The 26424-nt window shown below is 42.6% G+C and overlaps 1 protein-coding gene across 1 annotated transcript in view; it reads left to right on the plus strand.

Moving 5' to 3' along the window:
* The window catches only part of CACNA1E (calcium voltage-gated channel subunit alpha1 E), a 649518-nt gene that overhangs the window by 125733 nt on the left and 497361 nt on the right, over nt 1–26424 (plus strand). The window contains 1 exon segment of the mRNA XM_043963674.1: nt 4640–5120. Coding sequence (XP_043819609.1) covers nt 4654–5120 — 467 coding nt within the window. The 5' untranslated portion in view covers nt 4640–4653.

Consider the following 26424-nt stretch of genomic DNA (forward strand, 5'->3'; position numbering starts at 1 on the left):
AACAAAAACAACCAAAAACTACACATCAGGAATCAGTAATGAGAATACAGAGGTGAGTTGGGTGTGAAATAGGGTCTAGGCACAGGACACTTGGAGATCATTGCAATCATCATTATTCTTTGGCTCTTTGTCTAAAGGCAGAGGCTTTCTCTATGACCACTTTCTTGAAAGCACCAGGGATGTTGAGGGAAATGCCTAGATAAGACTTTTAGAAAGCTTCTTGGCTTGTGTTTCAGTGCCCCACCTTTTACCATGGGTCCTCTAGATTACATAAGCCTAGAATGGATGGACAATGATAGAATCCTAGAACTGGAATATATCTTGAATTTTGTATATGCTCCATGTACCTGCCTTTAGTTCTCAGAAAATGGTCTAGTCTCTTGAAGATCCCTAAGGATGAAGACTTTATAACCTCCTTCCACAGCTCATTGCAGTATTATACCTTCATGGTCACAGAAGTTATTTTTTGTGTCCCATCCCTTTCAGATGTGTGTGTGTGTGTGTGTGTGTGCATGCGTGCACGTGCACCTGCTCAACACTATGCAGTCAAGTGCTCTAAATGACAGGTTATGTTACTGAGGTAGATGATGAAAGATAGCTTGTTCAATACTGTTCCAACTCGAAGCTGATTAAAATGAGGGAGCATCTCTTGCCCTTGGATAAAGAGGATCATTCATATATCAGAACATGGGATTATTGTAAGGGAGCAAAGATCAGGGAAAGGACAAAGTCAAAGACAAGGAGAAGTTATGTCCTTTTTTTTGCTGTTGCTTGGAATGGAAAATAGGGTATGAGGTTTTTGCAGAATGATGGGCATTGCTGAATCAAAGGGAGCTATGGCACCTTGACCATATGCACATCAGTGTGTATATGGGGACAGGGGGAGGAGTAGGAGTGGGAAAATAAGGGTGGTAAATGCTATCAGTGGCCATGAATCTCCTCTAATATGACCACCACCCTGGTATAGGCCCTCCTCAATCCAAGTTTGAACAATTACTATAGCCTGATGGTGAGTTTGCCTGCCTCAAGTCTTTCTCCAATCCAATCCATCCTCCTTTCAGCCACTAGAGTGGTTTTCCCAGAGTAAAGCTTTGATTGAGTACCCCACTCCTCAGCAAACTCCACCAGCACCCTGTTTTTTCCAGGATCAAATACAAAGTCCTCTCTTTGGTGTTCTAAGCCCTTCCTAACCTATTTTCCCCCTTCAAATCTTCTTTTGCCTTTTTCTCTTCCATATATTCTTCACCCCAGGGACACTGACCTCCTTGATGGTCCTCAAATAAGACATTCCATCTTTGGGCTTTAGGGCATTTTCTTTGTCCTTTCATACATAGAATGCTTCCTCTGACCCCCAACTCTCCTTCCTGGCTTCCTTAAAGTCCCACCTAAAATCTCATCTTTACAGGAAGCCTTTGGTGACTTCTCTTACTTCTAGTGTCTTCCCTCTCTTAATTGTTTCCTATTTATCCTCTATATATCTTGTTTGTACATATTTATTTGCTTGTTGTCTCCCCCATTAGATTGTGGGCACCTTGAGGTCAGAGACTATATTTTGTCTCTTTTTCCATGTCCAGTGCTTAGCCCAGTGGTTAACATATAGTAGGCTTTTAATAACTGTGTGTTGACTAACTGATAAAACTTTGAAGAGATAAGTTGAGCCAGACCAAGAATCAGCTCTCTGGAACTCTTTGAATTTTGCCTACTGATTCATTGTTGATGTCCTGGCTTGACTCTCTGCCCTGACAACGAATTTTCTTGACTTGTCCCAACCCCTTGGATTTCAGCACTCTGAATACCAAGCCAGCCTGGCTTTTGGTTCATGCTTGTTCACTTCCTGAATTTGATCCTGCCTCATCTGTTCCTGGGAAGAGATTTCCCTTCCCATTTTGAGTGTTTGCCTGATTGTCTGCAGGAGAATGAAACAGATAGCTCTCTCAGGAGAGAACATGGTCATTGGTGGGGATTGGCCAGTCTCACAGACAATAGTGGTAACAAAGAACTGATTCTCCTGATGAACATTTATATCAATAATAGTGGGGTTGTTTAACTGTAATTCTTAAAGGAAAGATGAGATAATTTCATGTTTTGATATTCTTAAAATTGATTCCGTTGAAGCTGGAGTTCTGTGGTACATATTACTGCTGCTGTAATTTTGGCAAAGATGTTACTGAAATCAGCAGAGCTTCTTGGAAGGGGAAATCTATGATGCCGATGGTGAAGTTGAAACAATGATGCTGGGAGAAGTGGAAAGGAGATAGGTTCTGATGGCAGTCAAGTCTAGGGTCTGGGTCAGGTCTCAGAGACCTTCCTGGGGAGGGACAAGGGCTGTGAGGAGGCAGAAGCTGGGAAAACCCTTTAGCCTTGAAGAGTGACTGTGAACAGACTGGGGAGTAGTGTGTGTGTGTGTGAAGGGAGAGACATTTAAACATTGCAGGAATGAAAGATAATTTTAAAATCCATCAAGCAAAGTTGAGACAGAATGACATGGTGAGCATGAATCATTCCTACAAGGGTCCCACGCAGCCCTCTTTGGGGAAACTTGAAATTCATTTGCTCCATGGCTCTCTTCTCCCATGATTCCCAAACTCTGCCCCATGTTCCTTAGTCCTTCTGTTCTCCCCTAGTCACTCCCCCCACCCCCAGCCCAAGTCCTAGCTACTAAATATATAGCTCTTGCCACAAGGAACAGGAGCTCTGCATTAATGAGAACCCCAGAGATGCTGGAGTGTACCAAGAAAATGGGTTGAACAGAGGACAAATGAGAGAAAGAGAGGACTGGAGCTTTCTAAAGGACTCTCCTTCAATTCCCTCTCCTGTGAGGTCAGGCTCCATTTATCATTAACATTGGGTTTTTTACCCCTCAAGCTCAGAACATCATTTCTGTTTTCTATTTAGATTCAACACCTTTCCTTAAGGATCATGAGGAGAGGAGGTTGGCAAAAACATTAATGGATACAACTCTAGAAACTAGATGACATGGGTGAGAGGGGATGCTAGTAATTTTTCTTCTTCTTTTGTCTTCCAGGGAAGCCCTCTAAGAAAAGATAGCTTTGTTCCAAGCCTCAGCTTCTGGGTAGACACTGAAGATGAGCTTGTTCAGGCAGTGATAAGACTAATCATAAGAGAACTAAGAGTTTAGAAATGGAAAGGACCATAGAGATCATCCAGTCTAACCTGCCTGATCTTTCCTGATGAGAGAACAAAGGCCCAGAGAAGTCATATCAATAGGGACAAAATTTCTATCACACTTCTTGTATTCATCTGCACACACTAAGGGTAAGAGGGAGCGAAATGGTGTAGTGGAGTGTAGGAGCACAACATTCTTCCCGTTCTCTAGTAGGTCAAGAAACTTTTATAAAATCTGAATAATGGTAGGCATATGCCTTGGTAGGAACTCTCTAAAGGCTTGTTGATTTGGAAGCAGTGTGGTAGAAAGGAAATAGCTCTGGATGTTAATCCAGAGAACTGAAATCTCTCTTAAAACCATTTGTGCTAAGGGATATGGTAGATGGAGTACTGGTCACAGAGTCAGGAAGACATGAGTTCAAATATGTCTTCAGACACTCACTAGCTGTGTGACATTGAACAAGTAACTTAACTTCTGTTTTCTTCAGTTTCCTCAACTGGGGATAATAATGGCACATCTCCTAGGGTTGTTGTAAGGATCAAATGAGATAATATTTATAAAGCATTCAGTTCAGTTCCTAACAAATAGTAGGCACTTAATAAATTCTTGTTTCCTTCCTCCCTCCCTCCCTTCCTTCCTTCCTTCCTTCCTTCCTTCCTTCCTTCCTTCCTTCCTTCCTTCCTTCCTCCCTCCCTCCCTCCCTCTCCCTCCTTCCTTCCTTCCTTTCTTCTTCCCTCCTTCTTTCCCTCCCATTCTAGAAGTTAAGGGAACAGAACCCTGGAGAATATTATAGGAGGTTGAGGAATTTTTTATCACAGAGGCAAGGCAAGGCAATGAGCATTTAAGCACTTACTATGTGTCAGCTGCTGTGTTGGCTTGGAGATGGATAAGAATAAACATCTACCTGTAGGTGATGGTCAAGGATTTTGAATATTGTCTTGTCTATATAACAGTAGGGAAGTGGGATAAATTATATATATATTAGGTAGGTTAGTAGGGAGGTAGCTTGGTAGATAGGTAGGTAGGTAGGTAGATAGCTAGCTGGATAGATGGATGGACAGAGGGAGGGATAGATGGATTGTGTGAGCATTTATTAAAAGTGCTGTGTGCCAGGCACTGTGCAAAGCCTAGGCATACAACTAAGACAATCCCTGACCTCAAGGAACTTCTATTCTAAGTGGGGAAAGAAGATGTCAAAAAGGGGAGGTGAAAAGAGGGGGATATGACCTGGAGCAGTCAGGGAAGTGCCTTCGAGTCATGGGCTGCAGCAGTAGGAGGCAAAGATTGACCTATCAGAACTGAAGGATTCTAGTGCAGAGTCCAGGTCACTAATGGGGAGAAGGTGGACGTGATGGTTCTAGTAGAGGTGGCATGGTGTGGAGAGGGCTGAGAATCATTTAGAGTTCTATTTGCTTAGTGAGTGACACTGGACAAAGATGACCTTTCTCTGGAAGAACGTGTCATTGACTTTTCCCCTCCCTTCTCCTCTTTCCTCTCCCCTCTTTCTCCTAGAGCGATGTGCTGTAATGGTGCCGGAGATGCATGGACACAGCCCGTGCCCAGCCTACAAGTCCCAGGAGCTCATCCCTGCATTGGCCACCGGGGAGTGCCCTGAGCTCGGTGTTGCTGCCCACCGACACATCCTTTCCCTGCCTGAGGAGGAGACATGGCGCCAGCACAGCCCAGGCATGATGCCCACCCAGACTTCTGCTCTGCTAGAGCCCGAGGCCTTGGAAGATCCAGGGGCCCTACCAGGATCCCCACGTGCCCTATGCTTTGATGCCTCATCTGCCTTCTTCCCCACACAGGAGGGTGAGGGCTCAGGATGGGAGGGCAGTGGTGCCCTTGATGCCAGTTTGAGCCCATTCCTCCCTGTGAGCCCAGAGGTCATGAAGAGGAGGAGGGGAGGGCTCATTGAGCAGAGGGATATCATCAAAGCCCATGAAGCCCACAAGATGCAGAGCACACCTCAAGCCCGGAGGAAAGAATGGGAGTAAGTACAGGCCCTTCCAAGGCTGGGGAGGTAGGTAGGACCTTCCTGAGATGGGTGGGGGAGGGGAGGAAGTGATATGGATCAACATGGGGTCCTGTGGGAAAGGAAGAGAATGGCCCTTGGGTCTGATTGTGGTCATCATGTATGCGTTGTGTGTCTTTTGAATAGCGAGCAGAAAAAGTTTCCATTCTCATGCTTCTACTAATGCCTCTTGTTTCATTTTTCTATGAGTCATGTGACTTTTCCATGTCCCACTTTGACCACCTGTACAATGGGAGCATTCAGACCTGCCCCCCCACCTACTTGAGGAGACTTTTCCAAGGATGAAAGAATTGTATGACATGCTTGGAGCCTCTCTGAAGAAAAGAGATGGGTAAATTTATGGGGGAATCAATCAAAACAGAAATTATCTCATCTTTCTGTTAAGAATTGCTGTTAAACAACCCCATTTTTTTCCTAAAACCATTTTTGGGGAAAATGAATAAAACTTTGGAGCATCTCTTTCTTATTCAAAGGGAGAACTCTGTACAAGATAGGTATCTGTCTATTGCCAGAGATGGTAGGTTCCTCTGACCTTGCTCTTGGTCAAGGGTTACAGAGGTCAAGGATTTACATGACTTTAATCTTTTCTTAAATAAAATTTTATTGAACTCTTGTTTTTACATCATCTAAATTTCCCAGTATAACTCTCTATCCATTCACATCACTAACTTCTTCCCATTCAGCCATCCTTTAGAGCAAAGAATAAAAAAGGAAAACAAAAAACAATTCAGAAAAAGTAACCAATATATTAAAGTCTGACATTACATGTACTCATAGTCCCTCACTTCTGCAGATGGTGGGGGCTGAGGGGGTGTAGAGGGGTAGTATTGTCTCATCTCTTCTTTGGGACCAAGCTTGGCCACCAATAATTTTACAGCATTTAGTTGTGGGTTTTTTTTTGTTGTTGTTGTTGTTGTTGTTTTTGCGGGGCAATGGGGGTTAAGTGACTTGCCCAGGGTCACACAGCTAGTAAGTGTTAAGTGTCTGAGGCCAGATTTGAACTCAGGTACTCCTGAATCCAGGGCCGGTGCTTTATCCACTGCACCACCTAGCCGCCCCAGCATTTAGTTTTAATTGTTTTAATTTGCATCACTGTAGTCATTTCATCCATTGTTTTGTTGATTTCTTCTTTCACTTTGCATCAGTTCATATGACTTCCTAGGCTTCTCTGAATTCATTGTATACACCATTTCATATAGCATATACAGCTTTTGTTTGGACACACTTTAACCAGATACATGAGTACTTAGGATCTAAGCACCCACTTTCAAGAGCAGAAGCTATAAACTAAAGGAAATTGATCCCTGAATTTTCTCCCAGTTGTCCTAGTTTAATACATATTTGATCAGACCTATGATTTTCCTCCCTCTAGGGAACTTGAGCTGGGGGTCAGGAACTTGGTCTACAAAGGAAATCAGCAACTCCCTTGCAATTAAGAGTCTTATAGAGTTACCTGGGAGCACTGAAAGGATGAGAGACTTATCCCAGGTCACCTAGCTAGCACCTGTCAGAGACTAGATTAAAATCCAAGTCTTCTTGGGGGCAGCTAGGTGGTACAGTGGAAAAGCACTGGCCCTGGATTCAGGAGGACCTGAGTTCAAATCCGGTCTCAGACACTTGACACTTACTAGCTGTGTGACCCTGGGCAAGTCACTTAACCCTCATTCCCCCCCCCCAAATATCCCAAAACAAAACAAAACAAAACAAAAACAAAAATCCAAGTCTTCTTTACTCAGAGACCAATGGGAGTCATAACACCAGGCTGCCCCTCTCTCTGCAATATATATGTGTCATCTTGATCTGTTTGTATTATATTTTGTCATGTATCTTTGCATATTCCTCATCTGTCCCTACCATGTGTCTTGGTCAATAAACAAACATTTATTAATCCTACACTATGTGCCAGGTACTGTGGGCTAGGAATAAACAGATAAGCAAAAAGAATGATTGTCTCTTCTTTTGAGGAGTTTACATCCTAAATGAGGAGGAAAATACATAAGGAGGATCTTAAAAGGAGAGAGAGACACACACCTGAGTGGGCACAGATTTGTTGGCTAAATGGGGAAAATTGGAGATGGATGGTCTAGAGCCAACCATTTTCCCAAACTGCAGCTTCTGGCAGGAATCCACATAGGAGAAGGGGCTATCAGGAGGCATAGTGGCATAATATGAAGATTCAGGGATGGCTGGTCTAGGCTCTTAGAATGCAAATTGTGAACTATCAAGAGAACATAGACCCTAGAGAAATCTTTGTGAGCATAGTGCGAAGAACACTGGATAGAGATACCACTTCCTAGCCATGACTTCAATTTGGATCTCTGAGTCCAGATTTCTTGTTTGTAAAATGAGGCAAACCATAGGATTCAGAGCTGTGTGGGCCCTCAAGGATCATCTGGTTCAACCCCCTTATTTTACAGAAAAAAAAACTGGGATCCAGAGAGGACTCTTTTCCAGTTGGTATGGTATGGTATGGTATGGTATGGTATGGTATGGTATGGTATGGATGGTATGACTTGCCCGTTGTTGGACAAGACAAATTGTAAGGCCTCTTCCAGCTCCTGACACTGTATGATTCTAATGATTTTACCTTTTCTTTTCTTTTTTTTTTTTGTGGGGCAATGAGGGTTAAGTGACTTACCCAGGGTCACACAGCTAGTAAGTGTCAAGTGTCTGAAGCCGGATTTGAACTCAGGTCCTCCTGAATCCAGGGCCGGTGCTTTTTCCACTGTGCCACCTAACTGCCCCCAATTCTAATGATTTTAGATGGTGGTAAGGGTAAAATTTCCTTCTTTGGTGACCTTTTGAACAAATTAGTTATTAATCTGCCTGGTATACTGTGGGGCAATTCTGTCTGGAGGTGGGGGAATGGATGAAACAGATAATCCCTGGAGATTCCTTCCACTTGTGAGCCAGTGAATCAGCCTTTTCAGCCAGGATTGTCCAGATTAATCCTATGATACCAGAAGGTGAGAGGCTGCAAAGAGAGCTCCCTGGCTTGATTGTTAGGAGATACAGGCTTGAATATGACTCAGGGTGGGTCATTTAACTTTCCTGGGTCTTAATTTCTTCTTCTGTATAATCTGAGGATTGAATCAGATCTTTCCTGAGGTCCTTTCTCCCTCTAAAGTTCTATTCATTGCCTTATATTCCCAATCATGTTTTCCTGTATCTCCATTTCCTTGCCAAAAATAGATTATAAACTCATGGACCTGAGTTCTCCATTGCCTAGCTGTTTGATGTTAGGCAAGTATCTTAACATCTCTGTGTCTCTATTTCATTATTTGTAAAATGGAGACCATGATCTCATTCTGTCTACCCTTAAAGAGATAATTGGATTAAAGGGGTTTTAGAAATCGGCTAGTCTAGGCCTCTCATTTTATTGATGTGGAAAATAAGGGCCTTAGAGATGAAATGATTTAGCACCAGTCCTGTAGTCAGGAGGACCCGAGATACTTACTAGCTGTATGACCCTGGCCAAGTCACTTCACCCCAATTGCAGAGAGAGACAGAGAGAAAGAGACAGAGAGAGAGAGACAGAGAGACAGACAGAGAGACAGACAGACAGACAGCGAAAGACAAAGACAGAGAGACAGAGAGACAGAGACAGAGAGACACACAGAGAGAGACACACAGAGAGAGCAATCAAATGACTTGTCCAACGTCACAAGGACCAGGTATATGTAGGACATGTGGTGAATGCAGGCTCCTAAATCCCAATCCAGAAGGCTATGTGGTGTGATGGAAAGACCTCTGGATTTAGAGTTAAGGAAGAATTAACCTCTAGTTTTTACTAGCCGGGTGACCATGGACAAGATCCTTAACCTCTCAGCCTCAATTATTTTATTTGTGAAATGGAAATGATAATAATACCTATAGTACTGACTTCCGAGGGTTATTATGAGGCTCGAATGAGGTCTTCTCTAGCCTGGCTGTTATATCAGGAACCCTTCAGAGAAGAAGGAGAATGACAGAACATGTAAAGGGCTTTTCAAGACCGAAAATGCTGTGAAAGATCAGTTTTCAAATGCAATCCCATATGTCACAATATTAGGAAAACCAGAAAAGACTAAGAGATAAAGGGCAGACCATGATCATGGCATTGGGTACCTTTATCCTTTAGCCTGTATTGCATTCATGGTAAAACGAATTATTCAGAGAAGTAGCTATGATGCGCTGGATGCGGGCCTTTGAGTCAGAAGATCCTGGGCTCAAATCATGCCTCTGACACACATTGGTTCTGTGACTCTGGGTACATCACTGAACTTCCCAGTATTCCAGGCCACTCCTTTGGATGCTAAGGAAGAAGTACATTATCATTCTGTTTTAGTAGAGGACGTTATCCTCCACATTGATGAAATTATAGGCCTGGATCTACCCCTTTCTTCCTCAAAATACTTAATGTTTGTGTCCTTGGTATATCCCTATTGTTCCTAGATCATAGGACATAGCTTTAGAATTTGTAAATGGAGACCATCTTGGCCAACCTCCTCATTTACAAGTGAAGAAACTGAGGGCAGGAGAAGGTAAGAGATCTGTCCAAGGTCCCAAAGGTATTGTGGGTCAGAATTCAACATTGTGCCCTCAGGCTCCAGCAGCCTTGAGTCCAGAGAACAGGAATATATGTGTGCCTAGTATGGCAGCACTAGTGGAAAGCTTGACCTTTGTGGAATGACAATAATTGGAGATTTAGAGCTAAAAGGGATATACGAGGATAATCAGGTCCAACATCTTTGGTTTACAGATGAAGAAACTGAGGTCCACAGGGATTAAATGATTCACCTGAAGTCGCTCAGGGATTAAGTAGAAGACCTGGGATTTGAACCCAGGGCTTTTGACTCTTAAACAGATGCTCTTTGCGCTATACTATAGCCAGGAAGCTAAAATCCAGCTTAGGCAGAGGTGGAAGAGTTAACACTTCTCGGCCAGCCATAAACTTAGATTTTAGAAAGTGACATAACAAAGGCTGCTCTTTTGTTTGCTCCATTCACTAAGGCCACCTTGGGACATCCACCTGCTATGCCATTCCCCTGCTTGTTTCCGGGGTTTTTGACATCACACCCAGGTTAGAAGAGATGTGCACCCATGAAGGTGGAGCTTCACGGCCATCAGGAGGCACCCTGGGCACTGGTGGGTGTCCTTGAAGGACACTAGGTGAACCAGATCACTTCTGGTCATGCCCAAGACCACCTTCCTTGGATGCAAAGTGAAATGAAGTGATTCGGCAGATTTACCTGAAGTTGGTGGGATGGCCGGGGAGGTGGGCTGCTGGTCTCAATGCAATAAGAGTGCCAGAAGGGCACAAGTCAGATCTTCCTCATGGGTCAGTGTGTTCTCTGGGCCACATTCATCCCTACGATAGTCGTGGGTAAAGCTATTGGACTCTGAGGTCACTTGCTGTGCAGGGCACCATCACTTATTATGTGCTGGGTGCTGTGATAAGTTCTGGGGGGTACAAAGACAAACAAGAAATTGACCCCCCCCTTAAGGAGTTTTCCTAGAAGCTTCTATTAGGGAAGATATGTGTGTGTGTACACACTTAAAATATACATGTATGTATATATGGATGTAAAATTCATACAGGATAATTTTGGGAAGGGAGGCACTTATGGTTAGGTAGGGGAGGGGAGGGAACATCATCAAAGCAACCCGTCTGCAAGTGTAGAATAATAAAGATGAGGCATAGCTGGTTCTAGGATGGGACACTTTCTTTTCTTCATCTTCTTCAGGAGATCCAAATGCCTACCCACTAGTGGCATGTGGAGACAGTATAGTTCAGTGCAAAGAACAGAAGTCAGAAGAATTGGGTTTCAACTTCAGCCTTCTCCATGACCTTAAATAAATTAATTAAAATCTCTGGGCCAGGGGCAGCTAGGTGGCGCAGTGGATAAAGCACTGGCCCTAGATACAGGACCTCAGATACTTGACACTTACTAGCTTTGTGACCCTGGGCAAGTCATTTAACCCTCATTGCCCCTCACCCCCAAAAATCTCTGGGCCTCAGTTTCCTCACTTGCAAAATGAGAGAGCTCATTTTCGTGATCTCTAAAGTCTCTTCTGGCTCCCCAATATCATGGGAAATTGTCTTGCCTTCTGTCTCTTGCCTACTCCAGTCCTATCCTCCTGCTCCCTCTGACAGCTGATGGCAAGCTCCCCTTCTACATTCCTCTTTTTAAAGAGGGCTTCTCTTCAGGGAAGTGAATCTTCGTGGGGCTGGAAGAGAGAACAGCTCGTCCTCTCTTGGTGACATTCAGCTCTGATGCTCTCTAGTATGAAATCCAGGGAGGGTTTGTCCGCCAGCCTTGCCAACCTTCCCCTCCCCTCTTCCCTCACCATCTCCCGCCCAACACCTACACAATCTGACAACCCAGCCATGCTTTCTGCCCCACACACGTTGCCAGCTTTAAAAAAAAGCTTGCATTGGCACACGGCTGAGGACTTGGGTGATGCACGAAGTAGAATAGAAACCAGTCTGGGAGAAGTCCAACATTATCCTTGTTAGTCTGGTAAATGGTTGCCTCAGATATTGGGGGTTGAGAGAAGAGAGTAGGAGGAGACTTCTTAAGTGCAGGGTCACTGGTTTTTGTAAACCACAGTTCCGTCTCAGGGAAAGGCTAGAATCACAACCTTGGTACAATATTTCCCAATTAAGACATTCCCAGGCTCTTTTAGATCCAGCAAACATCCAGTACAGCTTGCTGCATGTGACTCATATGACCTCTGTGGGCTTCATTTTCCTTACCTGTAAAATGGGCCTGAGGTTGACTAGATGTCCTTAAATTTCTTTCTTTCTTTCTTTCTTTCTTTCTTTCTCTCTTTCTTTCTTTCTTTCTCTCTTTCTCTCTTTCTCTCTTTCTTTCTTTCTTTCTTTCTTTCTTTCTCTCTCTCTTTCTTTCTTTCTTTCTTTCTCTCTTTCTCTCTTTCTTTCTTTCTTTCTCTCTTTCTTTCTTTCTTTCTTTCTCTCTTTCTCTCTTTCTCTCTTTCTTTCTTTCTTTCTTTCTTTCTCTCTCTCTCTCTTTCTTTCTTTCTTTCTTTCTCTCTTTCTCTCTTTCTTTCTTTCTTTCTTTCTTTCTTTCTCTCTCTCTCTCTCTCTTTCTTTCTTTCTTTCTTTCTTTCTTTCTTTCTTTCTTTCTTTCTTTCTTTCTTTCTTTCTCTCTTTCTCTCTTTCTTTCTTTCTTTCTTTCTTTCTTTCTTTCTCTCTCTCTCTCTCTCTCTCTCTCTTTCTTTCTCTCTCTTTCTTTCTTTCTTTCTTTCTTTCTTTCTTTCTTTCTTTCTTTCTCTCTCTCTCTCTCTCTCTCTCTCTCTCTCTTTCTTTCTTTCTCTCTCTCTCTCTCTCTCTCTCTTTCTTTCTTTCTTTCTTTCTTTCTTTCTTTGGTTGGGCAATGAGGGTTAAGTGACTTGCCCAAGGTCACACAGCTAGTAAGTGTCAAGTGTCTGAGGCCGGCTTTGAACTCAGGTTCTCCTGACTCCAGGGCTGGTGCTCTGTCCACTGCGCCACCTAGCTGCCCCCTGTCCTTAAATTTCTTTTCCAGATCTTAGTTTATGATCCCATGATGTGTACAATGGGGGTAATGATATTTGCCCTTACTGCCTCATAGGGTTTTTATGAGGAAAGCTCTTTGTTAAACTTAGGATGTTGTAGAGATGTGAGTTATTATCACTAGAGGGGATTGCCGTTGAAGCGTTAGTGAGGTTAGGTGATTCCTGGAGTCTCTTCCAGCTTGGAGTTTCTGTGTATAGTCAGTTTCTGTAAGCAGTCAGCTTAGAGGGGCCCTTCAGTGAGATCAAGAGAGAGGTAGCCTTCTATAACCACCTGCCACAGTATCTGAAATTCTGTTTTGAAATCATTTAAAGGTCATTCCTTTAAGTGTCTTCTAACAGTCAGTCAACAGGCATTCATCAAGTGCCTACTATGAGCTAGGCACTGTGCCAAATGCTAGGCATTCAGAAAAAGGCAATAAACACTGATCTCAAAAAGCATGGTGGGAGAACTATTATACAAACAGCTATGTACAAACAAGCTACATACAGGTCAAGGTGAAGATAACCAACAGGGGGAAATGAGACCTGGAAAGGCTTCCTATAGAAGGTAAGATTTTAGCTGAGACTAGAAGGAAGCCAAGGGAAATGAAGAGGGGGAGAAGAGGAGGGAGGGGGTTCCATTGACTTGCATACAGGTCAAAGGAGCAAGTCATCATCACACACAGGTCTTTGAATGAATAAGTGGATTTGATCCATCTCTTGTTGGACACCAAACTCAGGTCACTGAAGCATTGAGAGTTTGGATGGAGAAGAAGGGGAAAGAAGAATTTGTAGCTTTGGGCATTGCCCAGGGATGGTAGACTTGTGTAGAATAGGCAGCAAGAAAGTGTGGAGTACCTTTAAGGGAGAGGAAGAGAGAAAGGAACCAAAGGTACAGATCGCCCATTTCACAGTTTTGGCTTAGTTCAGCCCCAACTCTAACATTCAGGATTATTATTAGAAGTAGGGAGAAAGCACTTAACTAAAAATCAGAAGATCTGAGTTCCAGGCTTAGCTCTGCCTTTACTCACTTTGATCTTGAAGAAGTTGCTTCGTATTTCTGGATCTCAATTTTCTCATTTACAAAATGGGCCTGATATTTGATTCAATTTATTATTAATTTATGAATTAATATTTGTCAATTTAGCAAATCATTATTTAAGTAACTACTTAAATTTGTGAAGCCAGGGCAATAAGTGGAAGTATGTATGCCTGAGATGAATAGGAAATGGTTAGGAAGACAGGCAAAGAATAGGATGTGTTCACTATAAGGGAAAGCCCTCGAGGATTCTCTATAGCTTCTGGGGAAGTGATGATGAGGAAGGTCACTGAAAGAAGAAGCTTACCCCAGGATAAGACTTCCTTGGCTTAAGATGGGACTGGATGGGGAGGAATCCACCTCTGATGCAACTTCCTGAAGTGGGGAGAATGTCCTGGGATCCTATCAGCTCTTTAAATTTTGCTGCTCTGGTAAAAAGCCCCAATCACCTCACCCTAGTTATAACCCTGTGTTAGTCACTGGGGGTAAAAAGACAAAAACAAGGGAGACCTCCATATCTCATGAAGTTGTTATTAAGATATGAGAGCTGCTATGCAGAAACTTAAAGTATTATATATGTTTATTTGTGATGTTATTTTTGTATTTTCCTTGAAGCCTCATGCAGTGAATAGAGAGTCCTCAGAATCCAGAAGAGCTGGGTTCAAGTCCTGCTTCTGATTTATACTGACTGATTTTTGAATATGTTATTTAACTTCTCAGAACCCCAGATGAATCTCTAAGACTAGGAGTTGTAAAGCAAGGACTGAGAGTTAGTTTCCTCACTGAGAAGTCTCTCTATCCATCCAATCAGGGGTCATGTCCCTCCTCCTCCCCCTCCCTGCCAAAACCAAATGCTATTTTAGCTTCAACTTTCCTAGCATGAGCCAGTCAACTTCCCCCACCTCAAAGCTAGACTAGCAGTGGATGCCTGAAGGGCTATAGGGGAAAGGTCATCTCTAATAGAATATAGCTTTCTGCAGTCCACTTAGAGTAGTTGGATTCCTATCAGAGTTTAGCTTTACTTATTAGTTCATGTGATCATCAGGATCTTTCCTCTGTGAGGAAAGGCCAAGGCCATTTCACAAATGGAGAAGTTGAGCCTTAGAGAGATTAAGTGACTTATTCCAAGGTTGTACAGCTTGTGAGTAACAGTCCTAGCTAGAACTCAAACCCAGGCTCTTCTGAGTCTTTCTGAGTCCATTAACACTACATCTACCTCCAAGCAATCAGATATAGGTTATAGATATGCAATTAGGTAAAACATGTCCAAATTAATCATTTTGTACAAGAAGACTTGAATAAAAGAAAAAAATGAAAGAAAGTGAGAAATCGCATGCTTCAGTTTGTATTCAATATATAGCAGTTCTTTCTCTGGAGGCTGATAGTTTGCTTCATGATTTGTCCTTTGGGATTGTCTTGGATCATTGTATTGCTGAGAATAGCTAAGTCATTCACAGTTCTTCATTGAACAGTATTCCTCTTACTCTATACAATGTTCTTCTGGTTCTGTTCATTTCACTATGGATCAGTTCATGTAAGTCACTTCAGGTTTTTCTGAAATCATCCTGCTTGTCATTTCTTAGAACACAATAGTACTCCATCACAATCATATGCTACAGCTTGTTCAGCCATTCCCCAGTTGATGGGCATCCCCTTAATTTCCAATTCTTAGCCACCACAAAAAGAATTGCTAGAAATATTTTTGTACAAATAGGTCTTTCCCCCCTTTTTTGATGTCTTTGGGATATAGACTTATCAGTGGTATTGCAGAGCAAGAGTCTTGATGCTGCGTCAGAATCGGTCCTGTGGTACTTGGTAACCTGAAGAACTTATGAGGTAAATAGGTCAAAACCAGAGGGTGATTACAAACACCCCTTGCCAGACCCTTTTCTCTCCTCTTCAGGGACCCATGACTAGGGGATAAGTGGATAACAGTGGTTGGGAGCCCACTTGGCTTATTTCCTACAAAAAGGGCTGGGCAGGAACTTGGTAAAGGATGATGAAATCAAAGATGTAGACCTGGAAAAGATTTCAGAAGCCAGGTATCCTTGCTTGGTAAATAAGAAGAATCTTTCTGGATTCCCTTGCTGGAAACAACCTGTCTTCTTGGATCTCTCATTATGTTTCATTTTGTATCTCTATCACATGGATCATCTGATGGTGAATACATAGAGTGTCCCAAAAATCTTAGTGTGGCTTTAATCGCTTTTGGGACACACCCACACACACTAAGACTTTAGGGGCACCCTGTATATGTTATCTGTGTTTGTGTTTTATTCCCCTTACTAGACTGTAAGCTTCATGAGGATAAGGACAGTATTGCATTGATGAAGAGCTTCCTTTACCAAAGTAGGTCAGAACATTCTTTGAAATTTAGTCTTAGTGAGCTTCTTGGGGGCACTGAGAATGGTATATGGCAGGGGTGGGATTGAACCAAGGACTGACAGTCTTGGAGGCCAGTTCTCTAGACATTAGGACACACTATCTCATTTTCATACAGTATGCTCTTTTTTTTTTTTTTTTGGTCAGGGCAATGAGGGTTAAGTGACTTGCCCAGGGTCACACAGCTAGTTAAGTGTCAAGTGGCTGAGACTGGATTTGAACTCAGGTCCTCCTGAATCCAAGGCCAGTGCTTTATCCACTGTGCCACCTAGCAGCCCCATACAGTATGCTCTTAATAAATGTTTATTGGTTGTACAAATGTCTATAAGACCCCTCCCTGGCCCCCCCCCACCTCCCAGGAAAGGTGCCACATTTGAAGTAAGGTTTCCAGGGAAATCAAGGTCTCCATTTCCTTCAGGAGATCTCATCCAAAGTCTAGACAGATCTGACCAAAGTAGAAAAGTAGTTCCTTGTGCTGCTACCTGTTACAGGTAAAGGGCACTCATTAACCTTCCACATTACTAGGGTTGCCTTTAGGACTCAATGGGTTTGGAGAAAGAAGAATGCTTGAAAATAAGGAGCACTGTTCAAGAAAAAATTTGAGAACCATGAATCAAACTTGGGTATGTCCAGCTGTCCAATTTAAAAGGCAGGCTATCAAGATTAGTCAGGGATCTCTGAGAAGAACATGAGATGTTGGGAAGAAACCAAAGGATCTTTGGCTTCCTCCAGAAGCAGATATCATTCTGGTGATCAGAATGGATGCTTTGGGGAGTTCTGACACGGAATCAGAACTGAAAGGGATCTGAGAGAACATAAAATTCAATGTCTCCTCATTAAACAGATAAGAAAATGGAGACTCAGAGATATGTATCCCTGGTTGCTCAGCTGGTAATTGGAAGAATCAAAATCAAACTCAGATTTCTTTTATCTGTCCTTCCTACTTCTTGGTCTGTTTGGAGATTCCTCTTCATTAAAACAAACAAACAAAAAAACAAAAGAGGACTTTATTGGGGATAGACTTAATACATAGTACCTTGATAATTCTGGCTTCTTGGGTGCCTTCTTTTCTCTTTCTCCCCCTCCCTCCAAATCCATCAGCAGTTTAATTAAAGGTTAACAGAGAGATCAGAATTTGTAAACATAGCCATATTCCAGGTAATGCTGACCTTTTTCAGGCTGCGACAGAACTTCTATCCCCATCGCTATGCCCCATGATGTTTCTTCTGTTTAGGTGGCATTCCTAGAAAATCTGAGAAAAAATATGAAGTAATTCGGCCTTTCCAGAGAGATAGGGCTTGTAAACTGGGGCTACAAGTACTTAGGGACACCCCCTCTTATTCTCAGGGCCATTCCTCACATAGGTCAAAATGTAATTATAGAGAAGTACAAAGACAGCATGCTGTAATGTAAAGAAAGATTTTTTGTTCAGATAGGGGCTCTGGATTTGAATTCTGGGTTCTATACTTCTTAACTGTGTGACCCTGAGCAAATCACTTCCCCTCCTAAGCCTCAATTTCCTCATCTGTAAAATGGGATGAACAATAAAGCTTGTACTACCTACTGCATTGGATTATTGTGGAAAGTGCTGCATAAATGTGAATTGTTGCTATTATTATGACTCCTAGCAGCTTTTTCCATCTAGTCTCAGCAGAACTCTTCCCCCCCACCACCCCCATTCTCCCATTGGAAGGTGAGAGCTGAGGAGGAAGGGTTGAAGGTTTGGCCACCATTTTTCTTAATGTCCAAGTTCTTTCCATGTTTTCAGGGGTAGGTGATCCATCAAACCTCCCTCTCAGAGTAGCCACATTCTTTCTTCCTTCAGTGGGTCATGCCTGCATATTTCCCGGAGGGGACTGCACATCCTTTAGGAATGTGGTGAGTTCCAAAGATCATCCTTGCACTGAGATGCCTAATCCAAGACCATAAGTAGGAAGAGCTGGGACGTGGTAAAGAAAGGTGCCAACTCCCGTGGTTTACCACTCATCTTTTCCCAAGTCATCATTTTTTTTGTCCTGTTTTGTGGTGCCACCGAGTGGCTATCCCTAAGCATGGCAGCCAAAGTGATCAGAATAATAAATCTTGGAAAATGGCATTCATATGATAAGAATCCAAGAGACTTTAGAGCGGGAAGAGAACTTTAAGATCATTGAGCCTACCCCTCCTATCACAGATGAAGGAACTGAATCACAAAGAATTGAAATATCTTGCTCAAGGTCAAGCAGGTCAGTTAGAATTAGCTGGATTTGAAAGTAGGCTCATTTAGTGTTCTCCCCACTATATATACAGTTTTCTGTCCAGGCCTCCTCCTTTGTAATCGTAGATCCCCAAATTTACCCATATATGCACAAAAAGGGAAGTACTCATATGCGCATATGGGAAAGAAGGATCCAGGGCAAATGCCTTTCCACTTGTAATGGAAACAAACTAGTGTAGTTGAGGACAAATATACTTTGCTATTTAGAATAGCAGATAGCATTTATATAGTTCTTTAAGGTTTGCAAAGTACTTGTCATATGCTATCTCATTTAGACCTCACAATGATCTTGTGAAGTAGATTCTATTATAATCCCCATTTTACAGAGGATGAAACTGAGGTTAAGTGATTTGCCCAGGGTCACTCAGCTAGTTAAGTGTCCAAAACAGGATTTGAAGTCAGGTTCAGGTCCTTTCTGACTCCAGGTCCAGAACTCTATCAATGATCCATCATTTTTACCAATGAGGGTGTTCTGTCCACTGACAAAAATGGCACTTTCCCACTTCATATCATTTGGGATTCCATGGCAAAAAAAATGTCATCGCTTTGTGGCCAAACTTCTGTGGTTGTTAGTCCTTAATTTTCAAAGAGGACCAATGACATCATGGGATAATGTCTTGACTTGTTTCTGAATTGGATTTAAGTGAGGCAAAGTTACACAGTCATCAGCCTCACTCTCTCTTCCAGAGTCATGGTTATTGATAAACTTATGCTCATCATAAAGCTAGTCTGGACCCCGAGAGTGCGCGCGTGTGCGCGCACACACACACACACACACACACACACACACAGAGTTTGTAACCAAGCCCATATGAAAGGGAATACCCAACACTTAAGAGGTAGGAGATCCACTCTGATTTTTCTCTAGAATTTACAGGATTGAAGTTGGCAGAGAACTTAGAAATCTTGCAGTTCAATCCTTTAATTTTTACTAAGACCTGAAGAAATGAAAGTACTTACTGAAGGTCACATAAGTAATAAGTAGCAGAGCCAGGATTGGAATCCATATCTCCTGACTCTATATCTGGTGCTTTCTACACCACTGCACCTTACTCTTTTGCCTTCACTTACCTAGAATCCCCTCTGCCCTTCCTTCTCCTTTTAAGGCCTTGCATTCCTTTCCTTTATTGATCTTTTATTGCCCTTTCTCCTGTCCCCCCTTTAGAGCAGAGCAGTGAGCAAGTAGGTGGATAGATGGATGCTTGGTCAGGATTGGAATAGGGAGAAAGGAAACCCTTTCTGTTATGTTCTGTTCATTTCCCTTCCTTTTTGCACCCTGGAAATATTTCCCTGGTCTATTTCTAAACTGCTTAAAGCAGAGCTGAGAAAACATTTGTCCACAGGCAAATTTAGAAAATTGCACCCCCTTTGGCTTGTTACTATGCACTGGGGACTGAGCCTTTGCTGGTACATATGAGACTTGATATCACAGACGAAGCACCTACTGGCTACAGAGAGAGGGATTTTCTGGCATTAGAAATAAGTGAATTTACAAAAAGAGATATCATTATCGTCAATGGGATTCAGCATGGGTGAGGTGGAGAGAGTCAGGAGAGAACTGCACTTAAACACTGTCTCTAACATCTATGAACTGCCTTGGACAAACCACATCTGAGACTTAGTTTTTCATCTGCAAAATGGGCTTGGGTTTTTGTGAGGCTCCAATGATGTAGTATATTAGAAGCTAATTGTAAAACCTTAAGCACTTTAAATATAATTTGTTTTGTTACCATTATCATTTTTTTCTAGTTACCTAGAACCGGGATGGGGGGGGGGGAGATTAAGGATCAACCCTCTTAAGCTCCATCTTACTTTGCTCCTAATACACCACCCTAACCTCTTGTTGCCATCACTTCTCTCTGAGACTTCCATTATGGGATCATAGGGTCTGGAAAGATTACGTGGTCCAATGCTCTCTTTTTATAGATGAAGAATCTTGGGCAGAAGTAGTGAAATGCCTTGCTTGGGATCTATCACACACAGACCTGTCTAAGAAAGCTCAGCAAGAAATGCTCCCTCCCCTTCCCTTCTCCTCCATAGGAATGCAGTCTCTAGGACCTCTCAAACAGCCACAAATTGAAATGTGAACTTTTGCAATCTCTGTTATCTCTTTGGCCACATCAGGGATGCTCAATGAATTAATAATAGCCCAGCAGGCAACAGAGAGCAGGAGCCATTAATTGTCAGCCAGCGTGTTCAGCCCCTCACTAAGCCTCTAATTAGCACCCTAACAGCTAAGGCTTCATCTCAGGCCAGAGCCATCCATTTAGAATCCTTCGGGCTCAGCTTGTGGCATCCGGACACAGAGGGGAGAAACTTTGGGTCCTTCCTTAGAGAGGAGGGCTTGCCAGAGGTGGGCTGAGTTCAAAAGTTCCTTAAAGGGGCCCTGGTATGCTGCCTATTGAGAAGGAAGGAGGTAGAAGTGGGGCAGAAGTGAGAGGGGCTCAGAGAGCAGCCATGAAGGTATATTAAAAAAAAGTATTTCACATTTTTAAGGAGGCTCTGGCAATGCCAAGCTTCCTTCGTTTCTTGGGGCTCCTTTGACTGTCTGCTGAAATCTATAAACTTCTCAAAATAGTGTTTTTTAAATGAACAAAAAAATATACATAGGATTACAAAAGGGAACAATTACACTGAAATACAATTAATTTTTTCATGTGTTTTAGCTCAAGTGGCTGCTGCTAGCCTTCAAATTGTTCCAAAAATATTGTGACAAACTGGGGAGTTTGCCTAGATATTTCTTTCCAGGTAGCTTATGTGTGGTCAGAAAGGTTTCCTATTCGTACCTTTAAGTTAAGCACTGCCCTCTTCTGGTAGGATCTTTTAAAATGGAAAACAAGCAAGCAAAACCCATTGTATTTTAAGTTGCAAAACCTTCGAGTTATGGACAACTTATTAGCCCTTACTAATTGAGTATGAATGAATGTATTTTTGGGGTGAGGGAATGGGGGAGGTGAGGGCTGAGCTGGATAGATTTATGTCCCTGGAAACCAGAAATGGGAGGAATTGGAATGAGAGGAAAGGACTCTGAAGATTAACTTCATCTATTTCAGGATTTTACCTACTTGCAGCCTTATGCATCCATTTAGTCTTTAATGAACTAAGGATAATACAGAAGCCATTAATGCCAGGAACCTGGGAGATCTGTGGGCTGATGGGGGAAGGAAGACACTTGTAGCTTCTGTCCTAGCTGCCAGACAATTTCTTCTTCATCTCCTGGCATTTTGGGGGGAGGGACAGTTGGAAGGGGGAAAACAAGTGCATGAATTTTTATGAATGCCAGTGTCCATGGTTGGTAGGTCGGGCTGGCCTCTGTGAGTGAGTGGGAAGAGAAGGAGAGGGAATGGCTATGTCATGGGGCGCAGAGCACCCCAGAATTTCTCTGGGGCACACCGAGGAATCTTCTCCTTGAGAAACTAAACCAGAGGACAGATAACGCCTAGAGGAACCAAATCGGACTGAGCTAGCTTGGGATTCCTACCCTTCATTCTGGTCTCCCTTATCCTGGGGAAATAAGTTTGGGTGTGGCTTCAGCCTTTGTGTCCTGAAGAGGGATCTGTAGCCACCCCTCACCCAATTCCTTTAGTCACTACCAGTGGGGGATGGTCCTCCACTCCTCACCCAATTCCCCCAGCTACCACCAGTGGGGGATGGTCCTCCCTCACTAAAGGAACTTTTCACGGGCAGATGGGCCACCCCCATCAGTACCTTTCAGTCTCCTGTTCGGGGAGATTTGGTACCTCTGAGCCATGCGCTTTATGCCGAATCTTCCCATGAAAAGTCCAAAGATTTCTTTCATGGTTTCCCTCCCCCCGCCCTTCCCTTCCCTTGCTCCTAAATAAACTATCACCTTATTCTAACTACGTTTTGTGTGCAAGAGGGTGTAATTCTTTAAAGAGGAATTCCCAAGAACCCCAACCCCAACCTGTACCCCATTTTCCCACCATATCAGCTATAATAAGAATGAGGGATAGTAGAGAAGTGGAGTTACTCGGGAATGTCTTGGGGGGATCAGTGCAAACAAATGTGGACACTGGAGGACTGAGTCACAGCCATACCTTTTGGATTGACCCGACAGGGCAAGTGGGGACCCAGGAGTACCCAGAGAACCTCAGCATCATAAGACTTGCCATGGTGTTCCTTCCCTTGTATGGGCATTATGGTCATTGTAGTGCAGTGGGAGTACAGTTGGGGTCTGATTTCCAGCATCTGCCATTTAGCAATATGCCAGGATGAAGTGAACATCGATGAGAGGAGGAAGATCAGATTTTGTCTAGTACAAGTTATCTGAATTTTGAGCAGCTTCTGGGCTTTCGTCTTAGAACAAGAATGTCTGGAGACTGGCCACTGGCCAACCTAACAATGAAAAGGGAACAATGTCGTTTATGTTTGTTTATTTTTGAATTGCTCTAAAAGATGTTAGTTATCTCTGATGTCTCAGAGCAAAAACCTTTTCCCTGGCTACTGCTTCCCTACATGTGTTGACTTCCCCTATGAGAATGTAAAGTCTTTGGGGGCAAGGATTGTTTCCTTTTGGCATGTGTATTCCTAGTGTTTAGTAGAGTGCCTGGCACAGAACAGACACTTATTCATTCATTCATTTATTCATTTTGACCCAATGGAAAGTAATAAGCTCACTGAGTGGTTCATTGAGAAAAAGGCCCAGTTCAGAGCCTTGGAGTATACTCCTGGTTAGAAGATGGTATATAGATTATGGCCCTGAATATGAAAAATATAAAAAGAAGTGGCCATAAAAGAAGAGTCTCAAGAAAGAGCAATATCATGAAAATCCAGAGAAAGGGGAGAACATCCAGGAGATGGAGTGGGCACCATTGTCAAACACTGCAGAGAGGTCAAGAAAAATTGAGGACTAAGGAAAGACAAGACCATCACATTTGGCAATTAAGGATCATTGGTAACTTTAGATAGAACAGTTTCAGGTGTTTGATGAGGTTGGAAGCCCAATTTCAAGAGCCAGAGAAAAAAATGGAAGTTATGATTGTAGACACATATTTTCTAGGAGTTTTGCTATGAAGTGGAAGAGTGATAGTTAGACAAAAGCTTGAAGGGATAGTGGGATCATGTGAAATTTATTTTAAAGATGGAGGAGACCTGGGCATGTTTGTAAACAATAGGAAAAGAGCTAGTTCCAACCACCATTGAGAACAGTTAGAGCTATAAAACTGTGAATACCCTTTGACCCAACAATAGCTCTACTAGATCTGTATTCCAAAAAGATAAAAGGAAATGGAAAAGGACCTACATATAAAAATATTTATAGCAGCTCTTTTTGTGGTGGCAAAGAATTGGAAATTAAGGGGATGCCCATCAACCGGGGAATGGCTGAACAAGTTGTGGTATATGACTGTGATGGAACACTTGTGCTCTCAGAAATGATGAGCAGCATGGTTTCTGAAAAACTTGGGAAATCTTATATGAACTGATGCAAAGTGAAGTGAGCAGAAACAGAACATCTTACATTAACAGAAATATTGTAACAACAATCAACTGTGAAAGATTTGGCTATCCTGATCAAGACAAGGATCCAAGACAATTCTAAATAGCTGACAATGATAAGTGCTATCTACCTCTAGAGAGAGAACTGATGAACTCTGAGTGCAGATTGAAGCATATTTTTTTCACTTCTTTTATGTTTCTTGCTTTTATTGTTTTCTTGGCAACGTGACTAATATGTAAATATGTTTGCATGACTTTACATGTCATTGATAACATATTGCTTGCCTTCCCAATGGGTAGAGGAGCGGGGGGAGGGAGGAAGAAAATTTGGAACTCGAAATTTAAAAAAAATTACAAATAAATAACAACAATGACAAAAGTAAAGAAGCCAGTAGATAGGGAGGGGTGGAAGTTTAGAGAGAAAGGAGGGAAAATTTGGGAGTACAAGGTGAGAGGTTGACATCAGAAAGGAAATGAGCCACCTCTTCATCAGGGCCTAGAGTAAAGGAAGAGAGAATGGGGGATGATGTCAAGGGACTTTGAGATGTAGAATAAGAGAGAAAAAAAGAGATTTTTTTCATGGGGAGATTTTTGTGAATGGCCTCTATTTTCTCAGTTAAGTATGAGTCAAGAGCAGAGAGGAGGTGGTGTGGGAGGCTCACAAGAAGAAGAGAAAGTTTGGAACAGCTGCTGTGGGGCGTGCTAAAGACAGTCAGTTGCACATGTTATATTCCCCCCAAATAAACTGTAAGCTCATTAGTCAAAGTCAGAGTCAAAGGATTTAGAGGTAGAAGGGATGCTAGAGACTAAAGAACAACCTCCCATGTTACAGATGAGAAAACAGGTCTAGAGAAGTGTAATAACTTGCCTAAGGTCAGATAGGTAGGAAGTATCAGAGTCGGGATTTGAACCCATGTCTTTTAACTCCTTACCCAATGCTCTTTCTATTATGTGCTTGAAGACAAAAATGTTATGATTTTTCATATTTGTATGTCCAGTACCTTGTACACAATAGGTACTTTATGCATATTTTTAATTGAATAAGTATGAGATTGAGAGGGAGTTGGTCAACAAACAATTATCAAACACCTACTATGTATCAGACACTGTGCTAAGGTGTTAGAGATATAAAGAAAGATGGAAACATGGGTCCTGTTTTCAAGGGGCTCACTATCTGATGGAGGAGACAACGTGCAAAGAACTATGGACCAACAAACTGTATATTGGTGTTGCAGTCCAAATAAGGTAAACTGAGGCATGAAGTTCTGATCATGAGCAATTTACCAATAAATTAGATACAAGCTTCTTCAGCAAAGCTAAGACACCAAATGAGGTGGACAAATATCTCATAGTTTTGGGGAATATACAACAAAGGACAGAACTCCTTAGGGAACAAGTACAATTGGTTTTGAGCTTGACATCATCAATGGTGAAATCAATATGATTGGTTACAGAGCTGAGGCATGGGGGTACAATAAGATTGGTCAGAAATTGGGAATAAGAGGCTAGCAGCAACTCACTCCTTTCCTCCTGTGACTAAGAAATTTTGAGTTCACCTTCAAGGTTAGAGACAGTGGACTGGAAATCTTTCAACAACCAACCAGACATCCTTGTAGGATAGCTTAGTGGTATAAAGACACCAGACCAGACTCCCTGGTGTCCATCTGCATCCCTCAAGGATAACAGATTTCCTTGAGGTAAGAATAGAACAGGAGAAGTGGATTTCTAAACTTAACTCATTACATGTTATATTCCCCCCAAGTAAACTGTGAGTTTATTAGTCAAAGTCACTGGATAAATTGGAGATCATTTCAGGGAGAAGGCACTAACATTAAAGGAAATCAGGAAAGACTCCTTGCAAAAGGTGGGATTTTATAAGGAAGGTGGGGAAGCCAGTAGGCAGAGATGAGGAGGGAGAGAATTCCAGGTATGAGAGACAGTCAGAGAAAATGTCCTGATAGGGGAGAAAGAATGTCTTCATAGAGGAACAAGGAGGCCAGTGTCACTGGATCACAGGTCATGGTGGGCAGAGAGGGAGTGTAAGATATAAGAATCCTGGAGAGGCAGGATAGGACTAGGTTATAGGGCTTTGAACCCCAAACAAGATTTTATATTTGATCTTGGAGGTGATAGGGAGCCATAGTAGTTTATTGAATATAGGGGGTAAGACATGCACTTTAGGAAGATCTATCTGATACTCAAGTAGAGAGGATGGACTAAGAAGGGGAGGTTTGTGGCAGGGAAACCATCCAGTAGCACTTGGCATACAGCAATTTAAGCATGAGGTGATGAGGGCCTGCACCAGGGTGGTATCAGAGGGGAGGGGGTGCATATGAGAGATATTATGAAAGTTTAAATTAACAAGCCTTGGCAACAGATTGAGTTTGAGGGTAAGAGAGAGTGAGGGGTTAAAGATGATGCCTAGGTTGTTGACCTGGGTGGCTAGGAGGATGATGGTACCATTGGCAGTAACGAGACATATAGAGAGGAGAAAAGAGCAGACATGCTAAAGGATGGACTCTTCAGAGACACTTACATTTAAGTAGCAGAATAATAAAGAACTTGAAAAGTATAGGCCACTAGTAAACCTTGGAGAAAGTCGTTCGAGA

This window comes from Dromiciops gliroides, chromosome 4 (assembly GCF_019393635.1).
Source record: "Dromiciops gliroides isolate mDroGli1 chromosome 4, mDroGli1.pri, whole genome shotgun sequence".
Classification (NCBI taxonomy): domain Eukaryota; kingdom Metazoa; phylum Chordata; class Mammalia; order Microbiotheria; family Microbiotheriidae; genus Dromiciops; species Dromiciops gliroides.